This window comes from Notolepis coatsorum (genome assembly GCF_963971535.1).
Source record: "Notolepis coatsorum genome assembly, chromosome: 1".
NCBI classification, from domain to species: domain Eukaryota; kingdom Metazoa; phylum Chordata; class Actinopteri; order Aulopiformes; family Paralepididae; genus Notolepis; species Notolepis coatsorum.
Window position 1 is genome coordinate 126,010,117 of NC_140165.1, and position 23,284 is coordinate 126,033,400.

Here is a 23,284-nt window from a genome sequence, read left to right on the forward strand (position 1 = left end):
GGGTCATTGAAGGCAGGGTTGGCTTTGCGTCTTGTTGTGTGTTATTGGTTGGGTGGTTGTTTTAAACTACGTAGCTGTTATGTATGTGAAATAGGTGCCGGTACAGGTGATGGTTGGACGAGTTGTGATATTCCTTGGAAGGGGGCTTGGGGTGTTTTCGTTCAGGTTCGAAACTGAGGGAAGGTGCTTTGGGCTGTGAAATGACGGGTCTCTGTGGATTCAGGGATCATGGGAAATGTTGCGGTGGGTATAGTACTGGGGTTCATGAATTTAATAACGTGGAGGGGTTTAGGGGTCAGGGGTTTAGTGACCTAAGTTGCTAAAGATAAATTTTTTCCCGTGATAGTGGTTGGAAGCAGTGACGCCACCAAAAGGTTTTTTTGGTGGTGTGAGGGGGTATGTGTGGAAAAATAATGTAGAATGGTGTTGTATGAAGAATGTGATGAAGGCGTGAGATGTAAATGTGGTGAGAAATGTAGGAAGAAGTATAGTTTTTGATTTTCATAGTAGAAAGCAAGTAGGGAAGTTAATATTACATTTATACATAGTTAATACGCGGAGCAGTCATTTAAAGTATAAATTATGACAATTTCAACAAGGCAAAAAGAAATTGGAACAGATGGCTAACCAAGTTTACCATTTGTTAGAATTGATAGGTTGTGTGGAACTTAATGATTATGTTCCCCAGAGAACCAAAGGTGAAAGGAACACACAAAGGATTGGAACCTCCAGTTTCCGGTTGGACAAACGGACAAAAACAAGTAAAGCCGTATCGTTATATTCAAGTAGATCACACCGAATCTCTCTAGAAGAATTAGTATAGGAATTCCCGACATTTCCAATGCATAAATATTGAGGAAATGACAAGGGAAATGCCACTGTATTAAGTGTTATGTTTTTGCTTTCTTTTTGCACAGGCTCGGCGAGGACTGGGGCTCTGACGATTTCAATACCAATTGGGGAAATGGCTATATGAGCCTTGGTATAGTATGAATGATAAGAAAATTGTCAATCCCTGTCTGCACCGGTATAAATCTGATAGTGTGGGTGAATTTTAACTCAAGTAGCGAAAAATAGGTTTGGACACAGAGAAACTTGTTCTTCCAAACGGTGATTGCAGGTGTGTTTGGAAGTGGTGAGAATGTCGGGTACACAGGAAGTTCACCTTAGTGGAACATTGATAGAAACAACTGAAGGTTTAGAAGCAAAAACAATAGCAAAAGTAGACAATCTGTCTATGTCAATGACTGGAAATATCACAATAGAAGTGAAGAAGCCATGGCCAAAGAGATTCAGGCCTTTACAAAACCTTGTATTTAAGTATAAAAAAGGAGGCTGTTATAGATTGAGAAACAAAAATAAAAAACAGAAAAAGAGAGCACGAAGAGCGATGAAAAGAAGTAATGCCGACAATAGCAATAGGCTGACAACCTTTGCAGACACTCCCTTAGAAAGATTGATATCTGAAGTTAATCTGATTGAGTGGGATGTGATGGAATTTCCTCAGGTGACCAGTATAACAGAGGGACTGGAAATAATGACTTTGATTCCAATACAGGAGGTCTTACAGGAGAGAGAACCAGAGACAACGGTTTTACTCCAACCAGAACCGAGCCACACTGGGGTGTCCATTGCAGGCGACTGCAGTTTAACCAAGGGACAGAGAAAGAGACTGAGAAGAGCGGCGTTGTTACAGCAGTCCCACGAAGTCTATTCTGGCCGTACGGCTGGTACAGAGACCGACAGCAGGTATGGAACTATACATGAACAGTTTCTACAGCCCACCCGTTTCCCATGTCCAGTCGTCCCTCGAGACCAAAGCCGGGATGAGAGGTGTGGGCCGGTGACGAGGAGCCAGCCAGCGAGGGCCAGGGTGGAGGAGGTAGAGAGGATGACGTACCTCTCTCCAGAAAGACAGAGAGCATTCACGGAAGCGTCCGAAAGACATGAGACAGTCCGTAGAAAACTGGTGGAGAAGCAGCTGGCGGTTGACCAAGTCACACGCGAGAGGGAGGTGCTAGAACAAGAGCTGGCGAAACAGACTGTGATCATGAGTGATGTAATTTTGGAAATCATGTTTCGTACTGCAGAACAAGGACTCAGTGAACAAGAGAAGTCACTTGCCCTGTTACCTGAACAGGGAGCGGAGCAGCGAGGGAATGATGACAGCCGCAAGGGGGGTGAGTTTCCAGGCCCCTCCCAACAACAAAAGGCCCAAGGTGCGGCGGCTGGGAAGAACAGGTATGTCCCTCTCTCATCCAGACAACAGGACTGGCAGCCCCAAGGAGGGAATGGACGACAAAGAGGGGGACCGCTTGGATGGCCGGCATCAACTGAGTGCTGGAAATGTGGAGAAATCGGCCATCTCGCTCGATCATGTGGCAAAGGGTGGCGGGCTCAGCAAGAGTCCAATAGAAAGCAAGCGTCCATCAGAAAACAGAGTTGCTGGACATGTGGAAAGTTGGGACATTTTCAGAAGGGGTGTAAAGAGGGTGTGTCTGCAAAGGCCATAGGTTGAATAAGAACGAGGCAGGAATGCACAAGCGAAGCTAATAGTGCTCGGGAAAATAGAGTCATTAATAAGTTAAAATGGGAAAAAGGACTGATTGGAATAAAAATAGAATAAAAAATATATAGAAGCGTTGGTACATTAGATTATGAGTGGAAGCGACTAAGATGGATGTGCAACTAACAGGGGGAGATGAAATGACTGACAGATGCATGAGCCAATCGTACTAACAGTTAATTAATAGACCAATCATGGGTTTTCCTTTTTGCTACAGTGTGTCTGATCAACTCTTGCTGTGGCAGTGAGGAAAACGTAAGGGAGAAGGGTATGGTGGACGATTTTTGGTATCTCCCACCTGTACAGCCTGGCCCGGCTGCACAGATTGGAGAGAGAGAGAAAAATGGTCACCGCAATGGCTCTTGTGGTCATGTGAACTCTGAACCAGACGGTGTCAGAGAAGGGTTAAACAGTTGATATTAGACATAATATTAAACAGAGTTAATAACAAAGGACTATTTTAGTAGTGATTATACATACTTGATCCAAGGGTGGTCAAGGAGACTTAAAAAAAAAAAAAAAAAAAAAGTCTTTACTTCATTTCTTTTTAATTTTTAATTTTTATTTCTTAGTGATTATGCGGGGGTATTTATGCCTCTAGCTGATAGTTTAATTTTGTTGATGGGTGTGTTGCATGTAGGCACTCACGAATTTTTGTTTATGTTTGTTTGCAATTTTCTTTGTTTTTGTTTGACACTCTATTTTTTTTAGGAACTGACTGGCTGGGAGGGATCTCTCGCCGGTTGGGGATAGCAGGTGGTGGGGACACAGCGGGACTGGTAGGAATGTCTGATATAATGGGCTGGAAACTAAGGGTGGACGGGAGCTGGTTCATGGTTTTGTTTTCCGCTCATTGAGAGTCCAGGAGTAGATTCTGGGGAGTTGTGTCTCTTTTTTGGGTTTGGTAAGTGTTGGGCGAACGTGTTTCTCTGTTTATAGGTAAGCTCTGTAGATTTTGGTCGCCATTGGCCAAATAGTTTTCGAGTAGGATGCAGACATGTGAAATTGATAATTGGCTTATGAGAGACTCTGCACCGGCTTGTTGAAGGCTGGCAGAGTGTGTGGGATGTGTGTTTAAAGGGACTGTGGTTTGTTACCATGCACATAGGTTCTGTTGGTGGTTGGCCTTGTCTAGAGCTGGCTGTCCGGACCGAGGAGGCTGTCTGGAAACAAGGTATTGATAGTGTAATAAATGGTTATTCCACTTTCAAGGGTGGAGTGGTGATTGTGTTGAACTTGAGATATTTGATCTAGTAAGATAGTACAGCACAAAAATGAATGAGACAAAGGTGATTTGATTGAATATTAACAATTGAAGCTGTGGAATATATAGATAACGAATTTGGAAAAAGAGTGTTGTCAAATACAGAACAGTAAAAATGTATCTGTGCGAAAATGATGATGATGATGGCGCCGCTCCGACCGGCTGCCTCTCTGTTCGCTCCGTCGAGACTGTGTTTACTTTTGTTAATATTTATAGTTTTTAGAGTTTTGTGCGTACCAACTGTTGGTGCATTTAATGTATATGACCGTCAGTCACTCATAGACATTGGATTACGGGAAACTTACCAACTGGATTACTCGCTGGATCAGCTTTCCGAACCGCATCAATGGCCTGAAGAAATTCTCCGGAGATTAGGACCAGACCCTTTGTTCCCAGAGCCCAGGAAAAGACGACGAGGAAAGAGGGCTGGGATCCGTAACAGGCTGAGATCCAGACGCCACCGTACACCACTGCCCAGTATATTGCTAGCCAATGTACAATCAATAGACAATAAACTGGATGACATCCGAGCAAGGATTCAATATCAAAGAGACGTTAGGGACTGCAATGTCCTTTGCTTCACCGAAACATGGCTCACACCGGAGGTTCCAGATCACGCAATTCAACCAGCGGATCACTTCTTTATCCATCGCAAGGATCGGTCATCAGAGTCCGGTAAACAACGTGGAGGAGGTATTGCCTTCATGTTTAACAAAAATTGGAGTGATCCAACGAACGTGAAGGAATTATCCAACCACTGCTCCCCAGAACTGGAATATATAACCATCAAGTGTCGTCCTTTCTTCCTCCCGAGGGAGTTAACGGCGATCGTCCTGATCGGAGTGTATATTCCACCGCAAGCCAGCAACAAGGTTGCGCTCTCCAGACTACACGACGAGGTAAATAGAATACAAGTGGCTAACGTTAACGCCGCCATTTTAGTACTGGGAGATTTCAATAGCGCCAATCTGAGAAAGGTATTGCCTGACTTCTATCAGCATGTGACTTGCAACACCAGAGGCGGTAACATCCTAGATCACTGTTACACGCAATTTAAAGGTGGCTACAAGGCTCATTCTGATAGTGGCTTTGGTAAATCAGATCACGCGTCAATTTTTCTTTCACCAAAGTACAAACAGAGAATTAAAAGTACTCCCGTAGTCTCGCGAGAGGTGCAGAAATGGGATCTGACGTCAGAAGAGACGATCCGGTCAGTGTTTCACCACACAGACTGGATTGTGTTCCGCGACACAGATAACATTAATGCCTACACGGAGACAGTGCTGGACTATGTTTGTACTAGGGTGAAAGAAACAATCCCCACTACCAAAATGAAAGTTTACCCAAATCAAAAACCCTGGGTAGACAAATCCGTCCGTGAAGCTCTGAGAGAGCGCACCAAAGCATACAATGACGGCCTAGTGGCAGGCAACATGAATGACCACAAGGTGGCGCGACACAACGTAAGGAGGACAGTGTCAGAGGCCAAACGGCGCTACAGGGATAAAATTGAACTCCAGTTTGAACAAGCTGACTCTAGAGCTATGTGGCAGGGGCTCAAAACGATGACAGACTACAAAGGCGCCTCCCTCAAACTGAACAGTGACATCTCCTTAGCAAACGACCTCAATACCTTCTATGCGAGGTTTGATGCTGGTAATAACAACACCAGCTCACAAGCCTCGGCAATGGGGGGGGGGGGGTCGGCTGCTGATGGAGGCGCAGTGTTCAGGGTAACAGAGCATGAGGTGAGGCGGACCTTTAAAAAAGTGAATATCAGGAAGGCAGCAGGTCCGGACGGCATCCCCGGCCGCGTCCTAAAAGTCTGTGCCGACCAACTGGCCCCAGTATTCACTGACATATTTAACCTGTCCTTAGAACAGGCTGTCATCCCCACCTGCCTGAAGAAGTCCACTATTATCCCTGTACCCAAAAAATCCAAGCCTGCTTGCCTCAACGACTACCGCCCTGTAGCTCTCACCTCCATAGCCATGAAGTGCTTTGAGAAGCTAGTAAAGGGCTACATCTGCTCCTCCCTCCCCATCAACATGGACCCCCTGCAATTTGCATACCGCCCCAACAGGTCCACGGAGGACGCCATATCCCATGTGCTGCACACAGCAGCATCACACCTGGACAAGAGGCAGGGGAACTATGTGAGAATGCTATTCATCGACTACAGCTCGGCATTCAATACCATAGTCCCCTCCATACTCATAGCCAAGCTCAGGGACCTGGGCTTGGGCTATGACCTCTGCCAGTGGGTCTTGGACTTCCTGACTGGCAGACCCCAGGTGGTGAGAGCAGGCAACTGCACCTCCTCATCCATCACCCTCAACATAGGGGCCCCCCAGGGCTGTGTTCTGAGTCCCCTCCTCTACTCCCTGTACACACACGACTGTGTGGCTCAGCGGAGTAGCAATACAATCGTCAAATTTGCTGACGACACAGTGGTGGTGGGCCTGATCTCTGCCAACGACGAGAGGGCCTACCTGGAAGAGGTCAAGGTCCTGGCGGGATGGTGCCAGGAAAACAGCCTCTCCCTGAACGTCAGCAAAACAAAGGAGATGATTGTGGACTTCAGGAGGTCGGGGGTCAAGGACTACAGCCCCCTCAGCATCGACGGGGCACCGGTTGAGAGAGTCAACAGCTTCAAGTACCTCGGAGCCTACATATCCGAGGACTTGACATGGACCACACACATTAACAGTGTGGTGAAGAAGGCACGACAACGCCTCTACTTCCTCAGGCGCCTAAGGAAGTTCCAAGTCAGCCAGAAGATCCTTAAGAACTTCTACTCATGTACAATAGAGAGCATCTTGACCGGCAACATCACCTCCTGGTTTGGGAATAGCACTGCAAAAGACCGAAGCAGACTACAAAGAGTGACACGTTCAGCCGAACGCACAATTGGAGGGGGGCTCCCCACCCTCCAGAACATTTACTACAAGCGTTGCAAGGGCAAGGCTAAGAGAATCATTAAAGACTCCAGTCACCCGAACAACTGCCTCTTTGAACTGCTGCGGTCAGGCAAGCGATACCGGAGTCTCAAGGCGAGCACAGAAAGACTCAGAAGTAGCTTCTATCCCCAGGCCATCAGGCTGCTAAACGAACAATGAATGAACACTACACAACAACAACCACCAAACGCACATAGCACACACATCCACACGCACACACTCACTTTAAACAAACACACTGTAGCACCCACTCCACACACTTTATAGCACACACCCACTTTAAACAAACACACTGTAGCACCCACTCCCCACACTTTATATTTATGGATGAAGGATTGCACTACAACTCGTACACCTTACTGTAAATTGTACCTAAAATTGTACCTCATCCCATTTCTGCTTTGCACTAGATAGTACTGTACATTAGTACACTGCATAGTATTGTGTATTGTATATTATATGGTAACTCAGAACATTGTACATATGTCTATACCGAACACTGTGACCTCATTTTCTTCTTCTAAATTCATGCTATATTATGTTATTATGTTATTTGATACTATCTTGTCTAGCACAGTCTCTGGAGCGTAACAGTAAGAAGCATTTTGTATGAAAGTATTCTGTACTTCTGTATGACAACTATTAAAGAACTTGAACTTGAACTTGAAATGAGACCTTCCAATCCATTGTGTGTTTGTAAATAACAATCCAAAATGCAAAAAAGGACAGAGGGAAAATCGTTTCCTTCTGTGGAAAATCGGAGCAGTACCAAAAACTGCATACAACAAAGAAGAGGCTGTGGTTAGCACAAAATACAACAAGAAGAAAACAGTCAAAACGAGGTAGCCGTAAAGACCTCAGGAGGTTTAAACAGGGATAACTGACAGGGATGAAAGCGAAGAATAATTGAGGCCTCAGTGGTCTTTTCAAGGAGAAGAGATGATTTATGTTTGCTTGTTTGAATCTCCCTCGATGTTTAGAGTGTTAATCTTTTGGGTAGGATGTATTAATCTTTTCTTGCAGAGTCAATTACACAAAACAGACACATTGAAGCTAAGTAAACATGGATAAAATAGTCTAAACAAAAAAGCTGTTATTGAAAGAGTGTTTCCTTGTAAAAACAGGAACAGCTTTCTTAGTCTAAAGTCATAGTAATAACTGATATTGTGTGTGACTGGGGAAGAAGCCAACGGAAAGAGTGAATGATGATTTTGTAACTGTACAGACGGAAATGGGTTTGGTAGTTCGATTTGTGTAAATTTTGGATTTTTTGAATTTTTTGAAAATATTAGCAAAAATGATAATTATGGTTTAACATGTTTAATTTAGAACATATTGGTGCTATATAGTGGGTTATGAAACCCACTAAGGGTGGATTGTCGTATATTTATCTAAATAAAACCTGTAAATTAAACAATAGAAATTATGCACATATATGAAATAGCAAAGAACTAGGTTATTTTCTCTTAGAAAAATAGAGACTCACAGCCATGCCAAATCGCCTGTTAGGTTAACCATACATTTGAGTCAACAAGAAGGCTGTTAACTGGCCTCAGTCTAAATGGTGACAGAGGGCCAAAAGCTACCTTGAGATGTACGGAGGGGAAACACTGAATACAGGTCAGGGAAGGACAAATGTGGATAGCCTTCAAATAAGCTGAGACCAGCAGAAAAACGTGTTTGTGTAAGGTTTAGAAGAGATTTTATGACTACACAGTCCCACAGTTCAAAGGAAGGGTGATCGTTTCATACAGATGTACTGAGACCACAGGATGAAACCTCTTTCCCCACACAACAAAGTGGGATGGAGGGCCCAATACTTAACTTTAAGTCAGGCCTGAAGGCCAGCACCCGAGTTCTGTTTACTTTAGCTAAGCAGACCAAACAGGCCATTCTGGGATACCCACTGTTAGGTTGAGTGGGTACTATATTTCCATCTGTATGAGGGTCGCATTCAGGGACACTTGGGTAAATCATTCTAAAAGGAAACTAGTTCATATCCCCTCTGTAAGGTCACCTTGTAACGCTGTTTCGCAAGACCCATATGACTGTCACTTAGAGGGGAGACCTTCTAGCCAATAGAAAAGCAGGCTCTCTGGGGTGACGGCACTGGATGGCGAAAGGGGGGGGGGGATTCTCTCTTCTCTATAAAACCTGCAGGTTGAATGATGGAGGGGAGAGAGAGACACGGAGACACCGAGACGCAGAGAGACACGCAGAGAGAACGGAAAAGCAGAGACAGAGAATCCACCCCACCAGAGTTCGAGAACAGAGCCGAGAAGAAACCTTCGAGACGAGCTGATTAGAAATAGAGATAATTGATGCTGTAAACCTGATTGATTAAGCTGTTGGATATTCCAATAAAGCAACGGTCAGACCGTTTTCACCCGCAGCGCTGTCTCCGCCTCCACGTGATTTCCAAAGGACCAATCATTTGAATTAACTCTTTATTATAACGTGATACAACAGCAGAGTAAGCAGCTATCCCACTATACAACTGAAAACGATTAGATAGCTATACATAGAATCATTGAGAAGATACATTAGCAGCCATTTACCATTTATTCCAGCGCATGCCCTCAGGTCGCTACAGGTCCATTTTAACCAGACACACACGCTTCACAAACAACGTTTTTTCACCACAGCAGTCCGAACACTAAACACCCTGGCCCGCCCCCCTTTGCACAGATGGGCAAGCATCCGTCACTGACCGACTGTTACATGTGACTGTCCTGTATGTATTTATGTATATATGTATTTATTGTGGGGATTGGGAGGTGGGAGGGGGGCGTTTGATGTCTGATGTTTCATGTTGATGTCCCAGTGCTTAACAAACTGTACCGCAAACAATTACCACCAACCATCGTTGTGTGGCATTAAAGTATCTTGTAAAGTATCTTGTATATATTGTTATGATTATTAATATTATTATTATGTGTGGATGGATGAGCTGTTCTGGGGCATTCATATATAAAATATCACCATAATCCAATATAGGTTAAATTTCTTTACTTTTTGTCTTTGTTTCTTTTGCTTGAAAACTAAAACAAGCCCTGTTTCTAAAGTAAAAACCCAATTTAAGTTTAGTTTTTTTTGCCAATATTATGGAGTTTAAAAGGCAATTATTCATCAAGATGGAAACCTACAGTAGATACTAGTAAGATGACATCACCCTGTTTTGTATAGTAGTGATTCAAGGCAGAGTGGAATACCGAAAACAAAAAAGAATATGTTTTTAATTAAGACTAATATTGAAGCCTGTTAACTGTTGCATTCCTACCAGGTTACTCACTTTTGTCTTCTACTGGTGCAATGCTCATGTGAGATGGGATGGAGGAGCCGGCTCGGATGACAGCCTGGACAGTGATGTCACACTGCTCTGGACCAATGGATATCTCTGCCTTGGTTTCCCCACCGTCTGTCCTCTCGTTCCACTTCACGCCTCCCTGGGACCACTCTATGATGTAGCTCTGGATCCCATCCATACCCGCTGAGCCAGGCATGGTCTGGAAACACATGAAGGACAGTAATTTGGAAAATGTCTGGCCACGCTGCCCTACGAAGGCAAAAAGCAGTAACGATAGGTTATAACTATAACCAAGTTCTGTGAGTAATGGTGACGCTCGGCGTCACTACTGCACTATACCTCGCTCGTGCACACGCACTGAATAAAAAATTCCACAATGTACCTTTACATCCCAACATTCGTCTGACCACACCCCTATCAGCTTACCTTCATAAGCAGGTGTGTGGCCACCTACTCGCCTCCTTCCCAAGCTTTCACCACAAGGTGAGATCAAGGGCTGCAGCGGCGTCTGACGTAAATCTCATCCAACAAGCACAATCCCAGAGTATTATTTAAAACCATTAACACACTTGTCAGCCCCCCCCCCCACCCCCTACACCAGTGCTGTCAAATGAGGACTGTAACCGCTTTCTTCAATTCTTTGTCACCAAGGTTGCAAACATAATGGCAAACATCACCTGGCCCCGACGAACATAGGCCCCCATTGAGGGGAAAAATGGGTAGACAACGTCCACCCCTCTCACCGGGCGACACTGCCAGAGATGACCTATTAGATCATCGGGGACAGGAGCAGGCAGTGGCTGCGGCAGCGGCACGCCGTTTGCAGCGGCCGCCACTGCCATAAGCTCGGGGAACAAAGCCCGCAGTTCCCCCTGCAGACTTTCCTCCACCGAACCCGCATCCCTCACATGCAGCAGGCTTCGACTGGTAAAGGAGCCACAGTCTGATGTGGCTGATAGCAGGGCATCCTGCCGATGAGGCCGAGGGGTTTCCCCGACATCCTCGAACAAGGCGCCCCAAGGAGACATTTCACCCCCCTCCAGTGTTACCTGGACGGGTGGGATACTCGTCTCTACTGGGCCTTCAAACAAGAACCCGTCCGCCTCTACCATGCAATCCTCTGTTTCCATTGGGCAGATAGAGACCGACGCATCCTCGCTGGTCTCCAGCAATTCCCCAAACCCAGGCTGTTCGCGTTTGCAGGACACCATCTTGCGACGAGAACGAGCAGACGCAAAAAGTTTACGTCTCAAATCCTCCAGAACCAAAGGAACCGGCCGTTCAACAACGGACGATTCCCCGGAAACAGAGGAACCAGAGCCAGGACCAGGCCATCGCAGAGGCGACGGCACCGGTGCACCGGCTCCTCGGAGAGGCAAACTACCCATCGGATGCCTACCGGGCGTGGCTGCCGACCACGAACGCGGCAACAGCCCCGCACCAGAACGCACGACGGAGGCGGGAATGGAGAACCGCTGGTGAAGAGTGGTTCTACGACTCTCCGAAGTAGACATTATGACTTAGATTTTTCTCTTGAATATTTATGAGAGAAGAAAAAAATAAGCACAATGTAAACTCGTCTCAACTTTCTTCAACTAGCAACCGCGTCAAGTGGGGATCTACCGAAGGCACTTCCTTGTGGTGAAAGCGAAGAAGGAGGCGAGTAGGTGGCCACACACCTGCTTATGAAGGTAAGCTGATAGGGGTGTGGTCAGACGAATGTTGGGATGTAAAGGTACATTGTGGAATTTTTTATTCAGTGCGCGTGCACGAGCGAGGTATAGGGCAGTAGTGACGCCGAGCGAGATCCATTACGAAACAGAACTCCAGTTACTATAGTTTGCCTTTGTAGGGCAGTACTGACAGAGTAGTATTAGTACATTAGTACAGGAGGTAGAGCGGTCGTTTGGTAATCGGAAGGTTCCCGGTTAGATTCCGGCTCCTCCTGGTGGCATGTCGAAGTGTCCTTGAGCAAAGACACTTAACCCCTAACTGCTCCCCGGTGAGCAGGTTGGCACCTTGCATGGCACCTTGGTGTGTGAACGTGTGAGTGATGAGCAGGTTGGCACCTTGCATGGCACCTTGGTGTGTGAACGTGTGAGTGATGAGCAGGTTGGCACCTCGCATGGTCGCCTTGGTGTGAACGTGTGAGTGAATGGGTGAATGTGAGGCATAAGTGTAAAGCACTATGGATAAAAGCGCTATATAAATGCAGCCCATTTACCATGTACATACACATCTAGGGGGATACAGATGTAGCAGTATTCATACACATGTAGAGGGGTACATATAGTGGTATAAATACACATGTAGAGGGGTACATATAGTGGTATTCATACACATGTAGAGGGGTACATATAGTGGTATAAATACACATGTAGAGGGGTACATATAGTGGTATTCATACACATGTAGAGGGGTACATATAGTGGTATAAATACACATGTAGAGGGGTACATATAGTGGTATTCATACACATGTAGAGGGGTACATATAGTGGTATAAATACACATGTAGAGAGTAAATATATAGTGGTATAAATACACATGTAGAGAGTACAGATATAGCGGTATTCATACACATGTAGAAAGTACAGATATAGCGGTATTCATACACATGTAGAGAGTACAGATATAGCGTAGTCATACACATGTAGAGAGTAAATATATAGTGGTATTCATACACATGTAGAAAGTACAGATATAGCGGTATTCATACACATGTAGAGAGTACAGATATAGCGTAGTCATACACATGTAGAGAGTAAATATATAGTGGTATTCATACACATGTAGAGAGTAAATATATAGTGGTATAAATACACATGTAGAGAGTACAGATATAGTGGTATACAAATGTTGAGGGGTAAGGATATAGCGGTAATGTGGTGTGTGTTCTGATCTATTGCATTTCATTTAACGTAATGAAAGTAGAGAGAAGATTTCAGATCTCACCAGAGTCCATAACAGGGTGACGTTACGGCGGTTGTGTGGCTGCGGCAGCTTTGTCACCCTCCTCCACATGTCCAAACTCACTAATGGATCTAAGGAGAGCGCAGGGTTAAATCCCAAAAGCAACGCTGACAAACTGCAGATTCAGTCGCCGCTTCCTGCGAGGTAGCTAGGAGTTACAAGACGAGGACGTGTCGGTGTCTACACATATTCTTTTTTACTTTTCCACTTGGAGACAATGGTGTTGTAAGAGGTAAGAGTTGTTTCCTAGTGCTGAACCTGTGCTAACAGCTGGGGCTGTGTTCCTTCCCATCCTCTTCTTTTAATAATTCTAGTAAGACAGTATGCTCTGTATAGTAGTAGGCCTATGTGTGATATCTATACACCCTATTCATTTGGGATAATTGCTTAAAGGAACACGGCAACTTTTTGGGAAATTTGCTTATTTGACATCCACCCTGGAGTTAGACAAGCAGATACCCTTTTCTTCTCTGTGCATGCATTAGGCTTAGGGAACAGCCGCACCATTAGCCTAGCTTAGCATCATTCATTGCAAGTAGGTGTGCCAGTGTAGCCTAGTTCCCAACAGTCACGAAATACACTCCAAATACAACTCCAAAACGTTCCTGTAAACATGTTGTGACCTGTGTATTTACCATGTGAAAAAATAAAAATAAAAAATTCGACATTTTTGTTTTCTAAGCAGATATACACTCAGACATTTTTTTTGCCAAACTACTGCTGCCTGGGCGGGGCGCAGTGATTTCATCACCTCAAAAGGCCCGTTTTTCAAAAAGCAACAGGGCTTTTGAGGTGATGACATTTTCTTTGACGTGTTCCTTTAAATATGCACTAGTATTTTTATCCTCATCTAATTTTTGGCAGGACATGAGGTTGAGTATGGCTGTATATATATTTGATTCTGTATATATATATATATTTTATGCTGTATATATAATATAACTTGTTGGGCTCACTGGTAGTGAAGTGGCTGGTTTGTGTCCAGGTTCCCCAGAGCTTGCCCCTGACGGCACAGCGCACTCTGAGGGCATAGCGGGTGTTCGGAACCAGATGCTCAAGCCTGACTTCACATCGTCCACTGGCGCCCCTACAGGTCACCTGTTACGAACACGCATGACTGTCAAGACATACCAGGGAAATACATTTTCACGAGGTTAACCTCCTCCACGGCGATCTCTTCACACCCGCATGCAATCCATTGTCATTTAGTTAACGTCCGTGTTATATTATTGTTCTGATAACACGCTGCTGCACGGTAGGTACTGTAAACGTTCTTACCGCGGTCGTACCCCCTGGATTTGTTTCGACCTGGCAGAGAAGCTCAAGGCCAGACAGGTTGCCCGGTATGACCCAGGACACATTGGTATCCATCACCCCTGGATTTAATTTGGGCCTCGCTAGAGCAGGAATCACTGCATACAACACACACAAACGTGAGAGGCTCTCACACATAGACATTTATAAAGGCTAGATGACTCACTCAACCCGCGCTGCTGGCCAATGGAGACTGACGTTGCCACATGGCGGCCATCTTGCCACAGGCAGCAAGCCCACTCATAACATGAATGTCTATGGTGCATGTACTATTGGAATAACCATAGCTTGCTAAATTTTCAACCGATTTTCAAACGGTTTGGTTTGTTTTATACAATGGCATGCAAATCTCTGGATTCTGATTGGCTGAAACAGTCAAGTTACACGTGGGTATTTGTCATAACCCCACACTCTTGGTCCCAGGACCCGCCCACAACCGAATCACTATCAATCCGCCGTGCACGTTTTTAGACGTGAAAGCAAGATGGCGGACAGTAAATGTTACGAAAGGATATGTTGATAGGGTCATAAAGACTAAATGAAAAACGATTCTGTCACGGTGAATGTGTTAGTTTCTTACACAATGTTGGATTATGTAATTAGTGGGTCATGAGTCATTTTGGAACAAAATAAAAATCACGTGAATTGATTTATTGATTGATTTTTTTTAACCTACTTTCTATAGAAGCAGCTGGGAGGTGCGCTGTTTTAAGTGAGCGTGGATTATTGAATTGATTGATTCATAGAGTTTGATAGAGTTTGTCTTTAGAGCAGGGGCGATAGACCACCAGCCCTGATTCCAAACTCTAACCTTAACCAACTTCGAAAGAGAGCGACTTCGAAAGAGTCGCCAAGCTTAACCAGTTGGAAACAAGGCGGACAGTAATATAATTAGCAATCAATCAATCAATCAATTCAATAATCCACGCCCACTAAAACAGCGCACCTCCCAGCTGCTTCTATAGAAAGTAGGTTTCAAAAATTAAATAAAAAATCCCTTCTATAGGGCAAAGAAAACTTATTTTTGTTTTTACCTACTTTCTATAGAAGCATAAGAATGAAGTTCTATAGAAAGTAGGTAAAAACAAATGGTTGGATGTGTTAGTTTGTTGGATGTCTTAGTTGAAAGACAGTTGGATGTGTTAGTTTGTTGGATGTCTTAGTTGAAAGACAGTTGGATGTGTTAGTTTGTTGGATGTCTTAGTTGAGAGACAGTTGGATGTGTTAGTTTGTTGGATGTCTTACTGAGAACAGTTGGATGCACTTCCGAGCTGCTTCCACATGGAGGCAACTTCTCTTTTTTTTTTTGGGAACTACTTTTTCGGCGGATGGTTTTGTCAATAAATCTTCAATTAATGTGTTTATTGTATAGCAATAAGGTTGGATGACATCGGCCATTGTATAAAAGCCATTACACCATGTGCAGTTGTGGGTTATGAGAATTAGACCTTGCCTAGGGGTGGTCGTTAGACCCCCCTAGGCATGGTCTAATTCTCATAACCCACTCCAGAGATGTAGTTATCATACTGCATACATAATGGTCTTTCATTTGAAAATTATTTCAACATGTCCAAGTATCCTGAATCATAGCCACGTCAATAATGTTTGTAATAAACCAAAACCGTTTGTAAATCGGTTGAACATTTTGCAAGCTATGGTTATTTCAATAGTACATGCACCACAGACATTCATGTTATGAGTGGGCGTGCAGCCTGTGGCAAGATGGCCACCGGTGAACAACGCTGGAGACTCAGTCTTGCACCATCTAGTTATATATATATCTATAAATATAACACTGTGTAGATGAAACCGGTCTCATTTGACATGCCCTGAGTGGGAGTCAAACCCCGGTCTCCCGCACCGCGGGCGACATCGCAGACCACTATACCAAGAGGTGAATTCACTTCTAAGTAATGGGTCTGGATGCCTTTTAAGGGGAGTGAGTTTACTTGCAGTACCGCTACGTGCCACAGTCACTTCACAACACATGAAGTCCATGGTGATTGGTGACTGGGGATATATTCACGGACCTTCGTTACATAGAGAACAGAAAGGAGAACAGGCCACTGTCTCATTACTTGTATCCACTTTAACTTATAACACATCGGTCCTCAGGACTTCATCAGGTAGACACTTATGAAGGTCTAAGGAGTGAAACATTGTAAGTTCATGAAATTTGTGCAAGTATGCAAGTGTGCAGGAGTTCTCCTTTCCTCAGCATAATAGACACATGTATGACATTCACAGACTTCATTAGACGTAGCCTATAATATCCTCATACGACAGTGCAGTTACTGTAACATAAAGACAACATACAGTAAATCAGCAACAATCTCAGTAAATGGTGCAGATGAAAGGTAATTTTCTTCAATGGTTAATGGATTGCTTCATTCCTCATCAGAGATAACTGTGCTTTGGAAATATATGAACTGAAAGTGGGAAATATGCTTTTGGCCGAATGCCAGAGCACCATGAACACTGTTTAGCTGCAGTATATAATTATAATATGTGTGTTACACCCTCTTGCCTCTGTCAGAGATGTTGAAACTGCAGTTGTCTGTCTCCTCTCCCAGCTGGTTCCGCACCACCATAGAGACACGGTACTCTTCCAGGCCAGGGATGGCTGGAAAATCACAGGACGACTTGGACGTACACACTCTGGTTAGAGACTGGTCAGAGTTTCTGGATTTTCAGAGCAGAGAGAGAGAGAGAGAGAGAGAGAGAGAGAGAGAGAGAGAGAGAGAGAGAGAGAGAGAGAGAGAGAGAGAGAGAGAGAGAGAGAGAGAGAGAGAGAGAGAGAGAGAGAGAGAGAGAGAGAGAGAGAGAGAGAGAGAGAGAGAGAGAGAGAGAGAGAGAGAGAGAGAGAGAGAGAGAGAGAGAGAGAGAGAGAGAGAGAGAGAGAGAGAGAGAGAGAGAGAGAGAGAGAGAGAGAGAGAGAGAGAGAGAGAGAGAGAGAGAGAAGAGAGAGAGAGAGAGAGAGAGAGAGAGAGAGAGAGAGAGAGAGAGAGAGAGAGAGAGAGAGAGAGAGAGGAGAGAGAGAGCAACAATGTTCATCAAAGTGTTGAGTGCTACAGTGTAGGTTAGTATATTAGGACAAGTGCATGACATTAAGGTTAGTTGGGGGAATGTTTATAAACAAATATAGATCCTATTATTAAACTACAGAAAAGAGCTATTAGAATAATAAACAAAGCTAGTTACCTTGAATCGACAAATCCATTATTCATAAAGTCCTACACATATAAATGTCTAGATATGGTGTACATAAAAACATTGGAAATAATTTTTCGTGCTAAGAGTAAAAGCCTACCAGTTTGTATTCAATGTCTCTTTCAACCAAGAGAAGGAAAGTTTCAACCAAGAGAAGGAAAGTATCATTTAAGAGGGTTGTGTAATTCTTAAAACATGTAAAAAGGTAAGAACTAATGTAAAAGCCAGATGTGTTTCAATTTTTGGAGTTAAATTATGGAATAGCCTTAGTGACGGTTGAAGTTGTGTACTTCTCAGGGGAGATTTAAAAAAGCCTTAACACATTGACCGCCAGCAGCAGGGGGCGCTGATCCCCCTTTATCGCCAGGTCTTTATTCAATGGATATAGTTTTAGACAGCGACATTTGCGAGTGCTTAAAATATATCTTATATTATGTTTTATGGGTCTAATAACGCTGTCGAGTCTCAGTGAGTTGCTTCCAGTCAACATGCCCCAAGACAGATTGTTTTTTCATCCGTACATTTCCGTTTATACCGTTTTGAATAGAGTATGGTGCTTTTCAGTAATTCCAGGAAAAGACAAGAAAAAGGCATTTACTGTAATCCAGTCGTCACGTTGTAATTTTTCGGCTGATTATCTAATCATCTGAAATCAACGCTAGATTATCATTATTATATCTCGTCGTGCATACATGAAATTACCGTCGTAGCGGGCACTCCCCCCCCCCCCCCCCCCCCCCCCCCCCACGCAGTCAACGGTAATAAGCACAACACGGTCCACACAGATAGCTGTGATCACGGTAGAAATAAATGTCAGATCAACGATCAAATTTATATATAGTGTTCTTACCTTGTATCTGAAGAAATAATCCAAATATCTGATCGCAATTCCAAATACTGCTCATGGAGGTCCATACCACACTACAGGCCGTTTCACAATGACTGTTCGATGCCATCGTTGTATAGAACTGGCTCGCCTGAGTATTTAAACCCGCCTGCCCGGCTCAGATCGGCTCCTAAAACATACCAGCCCATTTTAATGAGATGCAATAGCTCCGTAAGGCAGTAGAGGGCGTGTTGACCGTCTGCCAGCTCAGACAGGGTCTGAAGGGTATACCAGAGGCTGCAGCTATGAATTATGAATAGATATAGGAATAAATGAAATAACGATCCCAAAAACAAGTTAACTCGTTTCTGGCGCTGAACGCATGGTGGGCAATAACGAGTTAACTCGTTTCCGGCGCAGATTGTGTTAAAGGATAAAATAATTCAGGAGTACAGTTTTGAGTAAAACATCAAACATTTGTTTTTTTCTTTAAAAAAAATTATATCTTGAAGCATATAAGTTTTTCTTTCTTATATTAATTTAAAATATATTTCGTTTTTTAAGAATTTGTAAAGGATAGGCAAAAATGTGCTTCAGCCTATTCCTTTTTTTCTGTCATTGATTTTTCGGAGAGGCACGCTGAGGAGGCCGTGCAAACTGCAATGGAATACGGGGCATCTCTCTCTCTTTACCTAATATTTTGGAGGACTATCCTGACATTTCTCAGTTGGAAGGGCAGTCTATGTGCAATGATAAAAAAAATGTAAAATAATTTAAAGGGCACTTTTTTATGAGGCACAAAAGGGCAGGTGCTCGAGCACCCCTTGGGCTATATGTGTGCACGTGCCTGATGCTGAGCTCAGTTTAGCTTGGTGTTCATTGTTATTATTTTTTTAATTCTCTTTTTTTTCCCTCCTTTTTTTCCGTTTTTCCTCCCCTCCCAATGTTATGCCAATTCCTAATCCCCTTCCTGGTCGTTGCGCACTCTACCCCCTACGATCGGTCTGGGAGGCGGAGACTATCACATGCTTCCTCCGACACATGTGTAGCCAGCCCACCACTTCTTTTCACCTGGCAGTGCGGACTCTCACTGGGGGAGTGTAACGTAGCTCCTGTAGCACTCTGAGATTCTCACGAATGTAGAGCGCGGTACAAATTGAATCCATTATTATTATTATTATTATTATTAACGTGTGGAAGGTCACACTACCTCCCTCCAGAATCCTTCCCTCGCTGTGCAGGCGCCCCGACCAAACTGTAGGAGTTGCTACAACGACCCGGACCCACCCACCGGCTTCCCTCCCGCTGACTCTGCCAATCGAGCCAGTATGACGGCCGGCCAAGCCGCAGGCAACGCTGACAGCCGGATTCGATACCAGTGTCTCTTGCGTTTTTTGACAAGCGCTTAGTCCGCTGCGCCACCCAGCCGCCCTTGGTGTTCATTTGTAAAGAATACTGGGATAGCACCACACACCTATCCAACCCATCTGTGCCTGACGATAGCCGGATAGTGGGTTTGTTTTTATGTTTTATACAATGTAAACTACTGTTATATAATGTAAACTATGTGATAACATGGTAATTACATTGTAATGCATTGTAATTGCTTTCTAGTGTTATCACCTAATTTAATTGGTCTAGTTCTTCATCATAATCAGTAAACCTAATATCTTCCTTGACTCATTATGAATTGAAAATGGGGGACCCTGATGTAAACAAGACGAAAGTCTTTCTCTGGTCTGCATCCCCTTAACAATTGTGTGTATTGAGCTGTACTGTACCCATTCTGCAATCTGTTAATTAAGTTTTCAATCAATCAATTAACCACCTGTCTGAAGGCTTATAAGCCTAATATCTCCCTTGACCACCTGTCTGAAGCCTTATAAGCCTAATATCTCCCTTGACCACCTGTCTGAAGCCTTATAAGCCTAATATCTCCCTTGACTACCTGTCTGAAGCCTTATAAGCCTAATATCTCCCTTGACCACCTCTCTGAAGCCTTATAAGCCTAATATCTCCCTTGACCACCTCTCTGAAGCCTTATAAGCCTAATATCTCCCTTGATCACCTCTCTGAAGCCTTATAAGCCTAGTATCTCCCTTGACCGGGGGGGGGGGGGGGGGGTGGGGGGGGCTGACCAGTAGGTGTTTGGTTTCCCATGCAACGTGTATGTGGTTATACTAACATTATGAGGAGGGTATATGTCCGCATTTTCTTGTCATTAGTCAGGACAGTTCTTTTGCCCGGATCCCAGCTGCAAGTGACAGTTTTCAAGTCTGATGTCTGACATGCCAGGTTCCTGGGCCTCTGGGGTGGAACTAAAAACACACACACACACACACATACACACACACACACACACACACACACACACACACACACACACACACACACACACTCGCGCGCACACACGCACACAATACCTGTGAGGACTATTGACAACATTATTCCCCTAGCCCCTTATCCTAACAGTAACCCTCATCACTACATGCTTTAACTTGATCCTTAGAATCAAGAATCAAGAGGTTTATTTGTCACATACATACCAGGGCATACAGTGAAATGCGGGTGGTCATGCCCGCATTGATTGTGCAAAATACAATAATAAAAATCGGCATAGAAAAAAATTAAATGGGTAAGACACAAGATATGCATGGTAAAAAAGACATGCTAAGTTCCTGAGAAACTGGTTCCTAATACACTACTGTACAATATACAATTTACTATTTTAACTCTTTAACTTAATGTATCTAAACTATACTATACAGTACCTCCTTCCTTTAAAGTGACTTTCTATTTTTTAAAGTGACATTTTGTTTAAAGTGATTGTTTAATCTCAACCTAACTCTAATGGCGCATTCCCACTGAAGCACACAGTATGGGGTAAGCTTGCCGTGCTGTACCTCGCCGTCTTTCCAGTACATAACACACCCGTGCCTGTGTAGGTGTAGGTAGGAGGAGCTGGTCAGATCTTCATAATCACATTTAAATGAACAGAATTTTTTTTTCCTGCATTCGTTTTGCCATATATTGGTCCTCACATTGAACAGGAACGTGCAACAGACCGCTCAATGCACTGGTGACTCACAGAGTCCAGATGACTCATGTTTCCAAACAAAGCTTAGTTGTTCTTCTCTGCACCCGAATTGCCCAGTAATAGGCAATAGCATTCTTTAAATACTTGACCTGCAAACATTTCACCTGCTTAGTTCATACAATGTAATTGTAACTAAGATATTTGATGGAAAAGATAATTGCTTCTCTGTATGGATCACTAGATTCATCAGCTTATAATATGCATTTCACGGTTTCACGTTCGCATTTCCTGGTTTAAAGCAGATTATATTGGTGAAAAAATTACATTACATGTCTCATTAAATACTTAAGCTACACATTTAGGACTGTTCTGACAGCACAATATTGATGTAACTAATGAGAGTTACTGGGGGAAAAGCTGTTGAAAGATGTTGTGCCTAGATCACTAGATTAATCAATTCACTAACCTTTTCCACAATATGAGACCACACACACACACACCAACCTATAATGTGTGTGTGTGTATATTTTATATATATATAAACAACAACTCACATCTAACATAATTAAAGCAGTGTTCAGCTCTGTTTGTGGAATCAGTACAATAGAGCAAGGTTTTTTGGATGCCTCTGTCCGGGACGACCAGGCTGTCCACAGTGATGGCTTTGACTCTGTTTCCAAGGCTGATGAGCGGGTAGGGTTTCTTATCAAAGGTCATGCTAGTGATGTGAGTTCCTCTAGGAGGGATGCAGCAGAGCATGGCAGTGGATCCCTCCATGAGAACCTTCTCATAGGGAAACAACTGGATTTTGTTCCACTTGGTGTCCTCTAACTCCTGGACTCCTACAGGGGGGAGGGAGGAGGGAGGAGCAGATCTATAGTTTACAATCTTGCCAGCAGAGGGAACATCCTGTAGAAGGACACATAATCTATGTTCTATGTTATTACGCTGCTTGTTTATTAACCCTTTCACTACCACACTACCAAAGGGTTAACCCTTTCACTGCAACAATACAGAAGGCCCTTTCACTGCCACACGACAAAGGGTTAACCCTTTCACAACCACACTACAGAAGGTTAACCCTTTCACAACTGTCTGTAGTGTGGTTACAGACGGTTAACCGCCTGTAGTGTGGTAGTGAAAGGTTAACGATAGGTTATGTAGATAACCTAGTTATATTAGTATTGGCTAAGCGTCCCGCTCTGAGCCTTACGAGATACTCCTATCTCCTGTGATACCTAATGTATCTCCCACGAATAAAAAACACATGCACCCCACCTGTATGGGGCCCCGCCCCTTATGGTGGCACCGCCCATATAACCATGACTCTGGTCATGAAACACCCTTCCTCGCCAAAACCCGTCCCAGGAAAAGATCCCTCAAGAGGGAACTCAGGGCGTGCAGAGCGGGACGCTTAGCCAATACTAATATAACTAGGTTATCTACATAACCTATCGTTATATTTCGTATTTGCATCGCGTCCCGCTCTGAGCCTTACGAGATAATGGGGAAGAGCGGGCGCGAGACCCGACAGATGTACCCCCTGAGGACCCGTAAGCCCACATCAAGGGGTGCGGGGAGCCCTGTCACCCCATCCTTCCTAACGAAGGGGGGGCGCAGTCAACTCCACCTGAATGCGAACAAGAGGGAACTAGAACCCCTTGAACACACCGTACAGGCGGAACCACGTGTGACTCAACACACTGCGGCCCATACCCATATACCCCTGCTACCCGACCAAAGGACGGGAAGCAGGAAAGGCCACAGACCCCAGAACCGCCTGGGAGACAGAACCCCCGGTCATGTCCATGAGGAAAACCTTACAAAG

At 44.2% G+C, this 23,284-nt stretch overlaps 1 protein-coding gene across 1 annotated transcript in view; it reads right to left on the reverse strand.

Annotated features, from left to right (window-relative positions):
• osmr (oncostatin M receptor) overlaps positions 1-23,284 on the reverse strand; it is a gene marked incomplete at both ends in the record, with an annotated part of 70,208 nt that overhangs the window by 38,412 nt on the left and 8,512 nt on the right. Inside the window, 5 exons of the mRNA XM_084307291.1 lie at positions 10,083-10,346; positions 14,026-14,167; positions 14,348-14,481; positions 16,911-17,006; positions 22,083-22,298. Coding sequence (XP_084163417.1) covers positions 10,083-10,346; positions 14,026-14,167; positions 14,348-14,481; positions 16,911-17,006; positions 22,083-22,298 — 852 coding nt within the window. The remainder of the gene's footprint in view (positions 1-10,082; positions 10,347-14,025; positions 14,168-14,347; positions 14,482-16,910; positions 17,007-22,082; positions 22,299-23,284) is intronic.